This window comes from Triturus cristatus, chromosome 1_2 (assembly GCF_964204655.1).
Source record: "Triturus cristatus chromosome 1_2, aTriCri1.1, whole genome shotgun sequence".
Classification (NCBI taxonomy): domain Eukaryota; kingdom Metazoa; phylum Chordata; class Amphibia; order Caudata; family Salamandridae; genus Triturus; species Triturus cristatus.
This window is the reverse complement of record NC_140580.1, coordinates 477,474,862-477,487,340: the sequence shown is the minus strand read 5'-3', so window position 1 is coordinate 477,487,340 and position 12,479 is coordinate 477,474,862. Positions and strand designations below refer to the sequence as shown.

Below are 12,479 nucleotides of genomic sequence, written 5' to 3'. Positions count from 1 at the left end.
CTACCTCTCCCTTTTCTTGGTCAACCATGCCTCGAAGGGTGGCCATGGACAAGTAAAAGGAGTGAATGTTGCCCAACAATAAAAAGAGAAGGAAGACAGTCACTGCGACCTGATGGCTCAATGATGAATTACTTAAAAATAATGTTTTTTAGAGTTTTATATAGCGTGAACTAGACCCGAGACGTCGGGTATCATAGCGCTTTACATAGCACTATTTTCGTTACAGAAGCACACAATTCCACAAGGTCATTGGTTTGCACTGCAGAGCCAGTGGTTAATCCATCAATGTAAACCTAGGTTATTACCCAAATCAAAATCTAAGGGGGGAGAATCACAAGTAGAAAAGGATGAGAGGGCCGCTGAATTCCAGCACTTCTACTGGCCTGCCAAACTCTAAATCAGCACAAAACGTGAATTGAGCCAACCTCTACATTTTTAACCCAGTTTACTGTAAATTTGTTCAGCGTTTTGTTTTCTTCTTTGTAGTGAGAATTTTCCTTCTTGAATTTGAATGGTTATCACATGTACAGACACTCACCTGACCAACTACCACAGAGTTCACAGAGCAAACACACCTGTATGTCTACATTTTGTTGTGCATATAAATTAAAGAGTGCTACATTTTTTAGAGGTTAAATGCCTAACTTCATTATGGACTAATGATGTGAACCGTAGCTATTGAATCTGACTATATAAAAAAATTCAAGAGAATTCCAGAGAGACAAATAAGTGGGCACATCGTCAAGATGAGACTTTGAGCCTGATTACGATCTTGCCAAATGGGATGCTCCCTCACAAATGAAATGAATATTCCGTCTGCCATATTACAAGTTCCATTATATCCTATTTAAAGATTTCACAAAATAAGACTTAGATTCAGTGTAATGATTACCTGTAAGAAATCATGACATTTCTATTATTTTCTTGAATACTTTCTCTTATGGTGTATATTCCCCACACATTGCAAGGTATGTATGGGAAAATGTCATAAGCATGTTGTGTGTTGTGGCAACCATACTATTTTAAGAGGACATTTCATGATTTATTAAACAGAAAAAACATACACGAGTAAAGCCCTATTCAGTCACTCCACCTCCCTCCTGTGAACCCTTAACTTCCCCATACTATAAAAAAATACTTGTATTCTGCCAATCTTCCCTACCACCCTCAGGAGACCCCTTACATAATTTGCCCAATGAAACAAATAGCTAAAGTTCTTCCACCACCAAATCCTTCCCTCCACAAAGCTCCCAAAAATGTAATGTGTCTTACCACCATCCTGATCCACCCTCTGCAGCACCCTCACCTCATCTACCTGCCCTACTCTAAAATAGTGGCACCACCATCCTCCCTCAATACCCCTTTGGAAAATCCTCTCCTTTTCAAATCTCAAAATATCATATCTACCTGCATCCTGCCACCTTTGCCACTCACCGTCACCTTCCTTCCTCCTTTACCCAAAAGAGATGCCTGGAGTCATGCTACCTCTCTCAACAGTTGTTTTGCCTTCCTGCCATCTCCCTGTTCTAAACCTCTCTCCACTCTCAATGTGAGAAGTAGAGCAAGTGCCATGCTGAGAGCAAATGAATGAGGGAAAATTAGCAGCATGGCCTGTTTGTTTTTTGTGCAGATCCACAACTGACAGAGAATGCCACAGTTTGTAGTGCGGTAGTGCCACCCATGATCTCCCGCTTTTCCCTGGTCTCTGGAAACACGGGTAGGTGGCAGATTAGCTGTTACCACAGCGTTGGCTGCAGAACCTGATTAAGGTTTTTCAATTAGACCCATAAACTACTATCATTATTCACGAGGGCACAAAGCTGCTGAAATATCAAAGCATATGATCTCCAGTTATCAACCCTTTTGTCAGACTCTGGTCCTTTTATAAACCTTTTAAAAAAAATCCTATGCATTGTATGAACAAAAGCATCATGTATATTAAATTCTTAAAAAGCACATCAGTGGCAATTGTGCAATCGTATGAAAATGTAAGCGTCATATAAAGAAACATATCATCATCATCATCAAAATCTTTATTTCAGTCACTATGGACCATAAAAGAATGCGACATGAATACAATAGTAACTTAAACATAAAAGAATAAAATAGTGATGGTAAAAGCCATAAAACATTCAATAAAAAACATTTCTCATTTAACATATGGTATTGTTGGACATAGTAAATCGATTACGGATAAACCACATATGATTGATCCGAGGAGCAGGGTGTGGATGTCCATGCTAAAAGGTCTGAATCAAAAAAAGGATCTCACAGCCATGGTCATTTATAATGTGATGCAGTCCTTTTAGGTTCAAATTATATTCAGCTGTGTTTTTATGGACAGAAAATGGGTTAAAACAAGCTACATATATGTATTAAACCTTAGTTATAGTCTTCTTTGACTCTACTCTGGATACTCTAGTACTTCCCCCCAGCTCTTCAAAGTAAATACTAGGCCAAGAGAGGTTTTGGACAATAATAGTTTGTAATCGATCATCCTCTTTTCCTGCAGTTTTGGAATTAAACTTTCTCTCTCTCCTTCTTCAGTGGCTACAGCAAATTGAAGTTACTGAAGCGGCCTTGCAGCAAAAGATGATAGATATTGAACACGAAAAGGTAAAATTGACCATAAAACATTCTCATTTACCAAACATGTGCATTTAGGTTTTCATTTTAAAAAGAAGTGCTAAACAGTGCCTCCCCCACTTATGTTTTTTAGGAGCTGTTTAGTAAACAGAAGGGCTACTTGGACGAGGAGCTTGATTACAGAAAACAAACTTTGGATCAAGCACACAAGGTAACATTTATCTATATGTAGTAGTACACCCAATAATCTGCTTTACACCTGCTTTACTTAGTTATTGTGATATCCCTTGAATGTGTACGATAAAACAAATACTAAATGGTGTCTATTTCAGCACTCTGTAAAGGCGCACGTGATGTTGGACACTTTCTAATACATCTGAATATTGAATAAATTAATATATTTCATAAACGTTGCATGTGGATTAGTGCTAGGGGATTGGGATTACTCTGTGACAGCCAGCGTATAGGGACTACTATTTCTGACTGGTCATTCATACTTCTGGTCAGAATGAGAAACACAGCAATGTGCCAGTGACCTGGAGATGGTGCATTTGCACAGCACTGCCATCATGACACCATTCTCTCCTTGAACATTGTTGGCCTATTCACAAGTCTTTTAGAGCACGTAAAGCAGTACACCTGTAGTAAGGTTTACATACTCTTACTTTGAGAATTGCCCCCAAAACATCTAAAATGGGAACATTCATTGAATATTTGACTATAAATAGCACAAATGCAAAGGACCATGCCCTCTTTGCATGTTTACTTATAGGGAGTGGGATGTTAAAGTCCTGATTCACAAAGGCATGTAAGAGTATGTGAAAGAATACTTACTCGTGCTCATAAATGTTTTTGTGAATTGGCCCCATTGTATAAATGAATTCTGTTTACATGGACATTACAGATTCCTGTAGGGGGGATTTGTTAATATAGCTGGGGGAAGAAAAATGAGTGAAAGAGATATTGGGACTGGGTAAATCAACACTTGAAGGAGACAGGAAGCTTGTTACAGGTATCAGTCAGTGCATCGAGAGACATTCTACTTTGCAGTTTACCTAGGCTAGGCTGTTGTACACAGTGGTCTTGAGATATTGACAATGCACTAAGGGGCTTATTTACAATCGCCTTGAGCTGCCAGTACGTCACTTTTTCTGATATTAAAAGGGACGGACGGGCGGCACAAGGGTCTTTCAAATAGGCCATTGCGTGAGGGTAGTGTTGTGGGAAGCTAAGTGACTTGAGTCTGACACTGCATACAACTGGGCTGCCTCAGCTGATGTCCGTCCAGGTATAAATGTTAAAGAAATTTCTCAAAGAGCGAGGGCGCAAAGCCAGAGGCCTAGGCAACAGGCAAGGCACATGCATTATCATGGTACTCAGTTGGTGTATTCGTTATAACTGGCTGACACTGGCTGACACTGGCAAACTCCATAAAATCATTAGGAATCACCCTAGACCCAAAACTCGACATGGCCAAACACATTAAAAACTCCGCAAAGAGTGCCTTCCTCAAGTTGAAGCTACTCAACAAAATTAAACCATTCAGCCCAACCAAAGACCTCAAACAAGCAACCCAATCACTGGTGCTATCCAGACTCGACTATGGGAATGCAACTCTCACTAGTACAACAAAATCTCACCTAGCTCCCCTCAAAACAACTCTCAATGCACCAGCCAGAATGGTCACTGGAATTAGGAAAAATGATCACATTTCACCAGCACTCAGAGAACTAAAATGGCTCCAAGTAGCACTGCGTGCCAGCTTGGGAACTGCCTGCCTCACGCACAAAGCCCTGCACGCTGGAAAACCTGACTACCTGGCCGCCAAACTCAAGAGGACTGGTCAGACAAGAAACCTCAGGAGCTCCAATACCCTAGCCGCCGTACCCTAGCCGCCGCCATACGCAAATCCCTGCTCGCCGTTGCTCTCTGACTTTGTATCACAAAGACCTACCTCATCCTTGCCCTCTGACCCCTTCCTGTTCCTCCCTCCCCCTAAGAGGTACAACCCAAGATAACATGCACTCAATGAGGTAATCTCAGGACTCGCGTACTACCGCAATGCTGCACTGCACACTTGGACCGCCGAACCAATATGTATAACATTGCTCTATTGTATGACCCTTACAAAAACTTTTGTAAAGCTCTCCGATAACCCTGGGTCCGGCCAGCGCTATATAAAACTCCTTAAATAAAAAAAATAAAAAACATTGTTTTTCTGTAGGGGTATACACAATGTGTGAAACCAGTCTCAGAGTTTTCTTTGAGGCATCATTTTGATTCACTCTTTTTGAAAGTAACCCTTTTGCTATTTGAGATAATAATTTCTATGTAGAGCATACAGCCATGTTAATGCTAATGAAGTCAGGTTTTAAAGTTTAGAAGTGCTCACACTATTGATTGCACTCTGTCAAAATACTTTTTTAATACACTTGTGACTCTGAGGCACACTAGACCATTGAGAATCAAAGATATTAAGATTCTCTCTGATTATGATCTCCATCTTATATTCTTCAACGTCACTAATTGATTTAATACTCCCTTCGCTTTTTACAACTGTTCACAGAAATATTGTATAAGTTACGTGCCTACGTTTCTTTGTAGTACGCTACCCATTTACAACTAAAGCCAAATTTGAATGCATTCTCTGTGTTTCACGTTTGTGCTCGAGGTGTGTATGCATCTAGGTAATTAGTACATGCTCAGAAGTGTAGTATTGTTGGTTGCACAATGCCTCTAATAAGGCTAGGTTTAGATGGTATGTTCCAAGGAGATCTTTGGAAAAGAAGGATGTGGCATTTCCAAGAACCACACAAACAAACTGATGGAGAGGGAAATCTTTTTGCGTTTTCACTGCTAAACTCTGCAATTCTCTTCCTTATGAAATTCCAGACACTGATAATCATTTTCATTTTAGGAAGCTTATTATAACTCGTCTCTTTCGTCTCCAAGGTTGTGAGAGTCATTCCTTGCTATCAGGACACGTTTTTACTGTTGTCCAGATGCCTATAGGTCAAAGTTGAGCTTTAGAAATATCTGTCATCCATTCATTCATAAATTCATTCATTTATGTGTGCAATCTCAGAGAAAAGTTTAGAATTGAACAAGCATTTACATACAAAAATACAAAAAAGAGAAACAGGATGCAGGCATCGAAATAAAGTAAGACAACGTGGAAGGATCATTGTAACATGGAAATTAATTTGAAACTGACAGTAAACGGTATTCTACTGAAAGTGTGTTCTTTAGGCCACAGGCTGAATTATGGCAAGAATGGGAGTAGCCAGATAATTAAAAATATCCCCAATTTGAACCAAAGCTCTGATAGCATACAGCAAGTGAAGCATTTGCGCCTGAACCTCCATAGAAGAGTTCCCTTGTCTCATCCATCCAAGCATCCATCCATTCATCCTTTCAATTTTACATCCACCCACCGATGTCCACCATTTCACTTTTACAATCTTTCACCCATTTGTTCTTTAATCAATCATATAGTCTTTCACGATTCTATCCATCCACTGGCCATTCCATCAATCCGTTCATATCTATCTACATTCCGTTCATATCTATCTACCCATCCACTCAGATTTCCATTTACTTCGCCATCCATCCATCCTCTCAAATTTCCATTTACTCTGTCATCCTTTCACCCACCCATCCATCCACTGAGATTTCAATTTTTCCACCCATCCATTCAGCCATTCCATCCTCTCAAATTTCATTTTATCCAACCATCCATTCATCCATCCACCCATTCATTCATTAATTCATCCATAAATCCATCCATCCTTGCGTCCATCCATTATCAAAGTTCTATTTACGTTGTCATCCACCGATGCATCCATCCATAAATCATCCATCCACTCATCCTTCCATCCCTCCTTCCATCCTCTCAGATTTCAATTTACTGATTTATCCATCTCAGATTTCCATTTACTCTGCCATCATGTCATCCACCCATCTACCCATTATCTCACCCACTCAAGCATCCATATTTTCCCCCAATCATCCACCTATCCTCTCAGCCACTCATCCACCCATCCTTTTATTCACCCATCGACCCATCCCTGCCAATAAAACAAACGTAATATATGCAAGAAAAGGTACAAACCACAGTGTTGGAAAACTAACACAAATACACCTGCAGCAACAAGCTGTAGCATTGATAGAACAGCATACTAACATAAATACAGTGTTTAAAGGAGCGCCACTGTGGCTGACTACAGCCACACCACTCCCCACGAACGGACATCACCATATGAGAAATTTACATCAACCCAGGTTTAATCCAGGCCCAACCCACTTCAAGGATACATTATAGTCCTATGAAACATGGGAGCGTGAATCCATGTACAAAAGCCTGTTTATAATTGTCTTGTTATAGTGTAGTTGTGACATCACTAGTTAATTGCTATAAGAGAATGACATGGTAGTTTTACTGTCATAGCATAAAAAAGTGAGTTGTGATGTCAAAGGCTTACTGCCAGAAGCAGCTGACTGTGTGAAAGGAAGGAAAAGTAGCCAAATTACAACTATTTAAACATTGAAAACAAGATCTGGCTTTTCACCTTTTCTGAACTCTTCTCCTGAAAGTAATCAATTCAAAGAAATGAGCGAGTTAAAACAGCTAGTTTATGTTTTGCACAGCTGTAGAGCAAAAAAGCAGGAATGTTCCTGTTTCTTACCACATATTGTAAAATATGGCTTTTTTAAATAACTATAACGGGGGAATTCATTGGTTTTTTACGAGTGAAATATCCACCTAACCATAACGTGTGAAAGCTATGGTTTTTTAAGTAAATATATATATATATATATATATATCCACACAAGTCAGTTGCTCCTTCCGGAAATTGCTGGGACCCATGAAAGGTGGCGCACACCCCGGCGGAGCACGCCGGTAAAATCAATATCCAAAACCACAAAACGAAATCTATTGTGCGCTCTCAGCAAGAAACAGGCGAACAACCAGGTAGCAAAGTCCAAGTGTTTAATTCACACAACGCGTTTCGGCGACAAGCCTTGATCACGTGATTAAGGCTTGTCGCCGAAACGCGTTGTGTGAATTAAACACTTGGACTTTGCTACCTGGTTGTTCGCCTGTTTCTTGCTGAGAGCGCACGATAGATTTCGTTTTGTGGTTTTGGATATATGTATATATATATATATATATTATATATATATATATATATATATTATCTACTGGCGGTCGGCAGTAGATAGTTATAGTTAGGATCGTGTTTCCATAGGAAATCCGCAACATTCTATTTGGAATAACTTTGGCGCCGATTGACGAATCCTCGCGAAATTTTCAAAATAGGTGGGGTGCTCCGCTCCGCTCCTTCCCTGCAAGTCTCAGGGGGATTCGTCAAGCAGGGGCTGAGAAAAAGGGGGGGTCCCAAAGCGTGTTTTCCCCATGCATTTTTCCATAAGACCTTTAGTCCAAGCTACAGCCCGAACGGCTGAACAGAATTACTTGAAATTTGGCAGAGAGGTAGTCCTCAGGTCAGGGATGTGCCTTTTGCAGGTCTGGTGTAAATCTGTTCAGTATTTCCTGAGAAAATAGCATTTAAAAGCATATATATATCTATAAGCGCGCACCGTGCGCGTACGGTAAAACTTACCGTACGCGCACGCTGCCGTGCGCGAGCGCGATTCTGATTGGTTGTTAGATCTTAGTAAACATTTGAATCGGTCGAAACCAGGAAGTGTCGGCCGCCATATTGTCTCTCGCAGTCTCAGGGGGTGAAAAACAAAGGTGGAGAACGTGAAAAGGGGGCAGGGTGGACAGTTCCTGACCCCCTAGCCTTAGTCAGGGGGTTCCAGAAGGACCCCCAAGGGCCAAAATTTCCTTTAATTTTTTTGCGAAAAATCGCGGAGTATGCGTAGCGTGCGCGTATGGTAGAAACGGAAAAATTCCGCACACTGCGTAACGTGGGGGCGCAGTGCGCGAAGCGCACCGTGCGCGTACGGTACGCGCATGGTGAAAAACTTTAAAAAAATAAATACATAACTTAGCATTTAAAAAACCGTACAAATTCACTGAAAAAACCATAGGTTTCACACACGTTATAGTTAGGAATTAGCATTTAAAAAACCTTGCAAATTCACTTAAAAAACCATAGGTTTCACACATGTTATAGTTAGCTGGACATTTCACTCGTGAAAAACCATTGAAATTCCCCCGTTATAGCTAGTGCAGGCAACTATAACTCACGCGACCGCAATCCTCTGCTGATAACGTCAGATATTACATCACTGATGACATATGTGTCTTTCTGAAAACAAAATATTTGTAATATATGTATAGCTAAAAATTAATGGAAGAAGACATGGGTAAATAAGTGTCTAAATACAGTGATGTAATATCTGACGTCATCAGCAGAGGATTGCGGTCGCGTGAGTTATAGTTGCCTGCACTAACTATAACGGGGGAATTTCAATGGTTTTTCACGAGTGAAATGTCCAGCTAGCTATAACATGTGTGAAACCTATGGTTTTTTAAGTGAATTTGCAAGGTTTTTTAAATGCTAATTCCTAACTATAACGTGTGTGAAACCTATGGTTTTTTCAGTGAATATATATATATATATATACATATATATATATTCACTTAAAAAACCATAGGTTTCACACATGTTATAGTTAGGTGGACATTTCACTCGTAAAAAAACAATGAAATTCCACTGTTATAGTTAGTTCAGTTAACTATAACTCGCGCACCCGCTAGCCGTGCACGAGTGATACAGACATGCAGGTTCCATTTTTGGAAATCCACAGCCTAGATCAGAGTAGAAGATGAAGGAGCGGTTGCTCTCTACAAACAGTATATATATGTGTATATATATATATATATATATATATATTCAAAACAATGGTGTCCCATTGAAGAAGCACTCGGACCAGTGAGAAAGGTTACCAGCCTTTATTTAGAAGTACGGACCAATTTCAATCCGCTGGTGCATGAAACAGCCTGCCGTCTTCGCCGACGCGTTTCGAGTAGTCTCTTCTTCTAGGGCTTTTCACGGAAGGTACGTGCATAGCGCTCCTCCTCCGATATTTAAGTGTTCACCCTGAGTAGGGCTGCCTGAGCAATCATCAGCATTCTGGGAGTTGGAGCGCCCATCAGCACCCTGGGAGTTAGAGAGCATCATTCAAATGAGAAATCTCGTGCACAATTACTGTTAAATAAAAGTCCTCAATCTTGCCTCACTTTCCCGCATTGTGGTTAGTGAATCTTGTCCACGCGGCCCCCTCTGTATAATGGGGTGGTGCTTCGTCGCGACTGGGCAGCCGCCTACAAATTCAAAACAATGGTGTCCCGTTGAAGAAGCACTCGGACCAGTGAGAAAGGTTACCAGCCTTTATTTAGAAGTACGGACCAATTTCAATCCGCTGGTGCATGAAACAGCCTGCCGTCTTCGCCGGGACACCATTGTTTTGAATATATATATATATATATATATATATATATATATATATATATATATATATATATATGACAGGTATTTCGCCTGGAGCACTCCTGAACACCAGCGATCTCGAGGGAAAGCAGGAACAGACGAGAACCGACCCAAGTTGCAAGTGAGTGAATTATTTTATTTCGTTCACAGCAATGCCTGCATGATGCGTTTCAACCTACCAGAGGCCTTGATCACATGACGCCATGGGAGTTGCGATCCCGCTTTTAAAGTGCTAAGTGCTGATTAGAAAAATGACACAATTGGCTAGTTCAAACTTTGCACATTTAGACATAGAAAAAATACTTAATCTTAGTCAGCAGCAATAAAGGGCAACATTGTAATAGCACATACATTAGTTGGTTAAAATCCCAATAAAACAAATTTCATATATTAAAATGTTTATTTTCCACACTTACATCATGCAGGTAAAATGCGAAATGGATTTTCCAGCTTGTATTTACAACTGATTTCAACCTGCATTATGGGATATGTATTTCAAACTGAGGTCATGTGACTCAAGGATATTTAAAGCTTGCACGCATGCACTTTGTTTTGTATATGGCTTTCACCTGTGAGCAAGGCGGCATTGATCGCCGAAACGCGTAAGGAGAAGGAAGCCTTCACGTGCTGCTATGCCATGAATAAACGCAATTTCTCCAGTATTGGGCCTCAGTTTGCTGCTTCATGTTATTGGAATTGGTGGGCTGCTCCGTGCCCACTGTTTAAAGAGGCCGCCCTGAAGGGTTGGGGGCTCCTGTACTCGGAGGAATTTTTGCGATATATATATATATATATATATATATATATATATATATATATATGACAGGTATTTCGCCTGGAGCACTCCTGAACACCAGCGATCTCGAGGGAAAGCAGGAACAGACGAGAACCGACCCAAGTTGCAAGTGAGTGAATTATTTTATTTCGTTCACAGCAATGCCTGCATGATGCGTTTCAACCTACCAGAGGCCTTGATCACATGACGCCATGGGAGTTGCGATCCCGCTTTTAAAGTGCTAAGTGCTGATTAGAAAAATGACACAATTGGCTAGTTCAAACTTTGCACATTTAGACATAGAAAAAATACTTAATCTTAGTCAGCAGCAATAAAGGGCAACATTGTAATAGCACATACATTAGTTGGTTAAAATCCCAATAAAACAAATTTCATATATTAAAATGTTTATAGAATATAACCAGATGTAAAAACAACTCGGAAAGACTTTTTTTTAAAAACATTCAACATTTTTCTAAAAAATTGTTGTTGCTTTCCTACGTGTGCAAAGCAAGCAAAGGTTGTGCAAAATTAGCAATATAGAAATCTAACCCAGTGGGTATAATCCAACAATTTTGAGTTAGACCTACAATGCCACCGTTACACAATGTTGTAGGCTAAAACATGCTTTACGTCCCCAACTATTTACAGTATAAACACATTGTGGACGCCTGTCCCAAAATGAAAAAGGGTTTGCAAAATGGTGCCTATAAATGTTGCCCTGTTGTGGCTAGACTATCAGTTCAAATTTAGACAACTATCTGGATATGTCTTAGTGCAGAGAAATCATACAGTATTACATGCATAGTACAAAACGTGTCAAAAATGTGTCATAAAAATTATTAAAACCAATAATTGGTGAAGGAGGTGTGACCAACACACATTACAGATAAACATACGGGAAGTTAAGTACTAAACCCAATTAAAGGCAAGTGTAAAAATCTTCACTAGAGTTAAGGCCCTGTGGCGTCTTAGTATCTAATTCTAAGATGTATCTCGTTTCGAGTGCACGCAACAGTGCTTCTCTATTACCTCCACGTCTCAACGGGAGCACTGCATCAATGACAAAGAACTTTAAAAGTTCGCTTTTATTGTCATGTAGTTCTTTAAAATGGCGTGCAACCGGATAGAAAGCATCACTTCCATTGATTGCCCGTATATGCTGGAGTATCCGTTTGTGGACCTGCAACTTGGTACTGCCAACATATTGCAGGCCACATGGACACTCCAGCACATACACAGCAAAATCGGTTTTGCAGGTAAGTAGTTTCGTGATGGGGCGAGGGATGTCACAGAACGGAATAGAAAACTGCGTTCTACTGACACCATGTCTACACGCTTTACAGCTAGGACATCTCTTAAAGCCCTTACTTGACTGCAACCAAGTTGTATTGGAGCCTATCTCAGGACTGGACTTGACCAAAGCATCGCTCATCGAGCGAGCTTTCCTGAACGTGATTTCCGGACTCACTGCCACTAGATCCCCAATGACAGGGTCATTGCAAACCAAGCTCCAATTTTTCTTTAAGATTTTTCTGAGTGCTTGGTGTTGACGATTATACGTCAAGATCAACCTGACTGGCTCTTTAGTATGGACCGATGTAGCTGGTGATGCTTTATTGATCAGGACCTCATCTCTAGACAAACAATTAGCC

The 12,479-nt window shown here is 40.4% G+C and overlaps 1 protein-coding gene across 1 annotated transcript in view; it reads left to right on the top strand.

Moving 5' to 3' along the window:
- JAKMIP3 (Janus kinase and microtubule interacting protein 3) overlaps positions 1-12,479 on the top strand; it is an 893,040-nt gene that overhangs the window by 699,350 nt on the left and 181,211 nt on the right. Inside the window, exons 18-19 of the mRNA XM_085606202.1 lie at positions 2,548-2,616; positions 2,720-2,797. Coding sequence (XP_085462328.1) covers positions 2,548-2,616; positions 2,720-2,797 — 147 coding nt within the window. The remainder of the gene's footprint in view (positions 1-2,547; positions 2,617-2,719; positions 2,798-12,479) is intronic.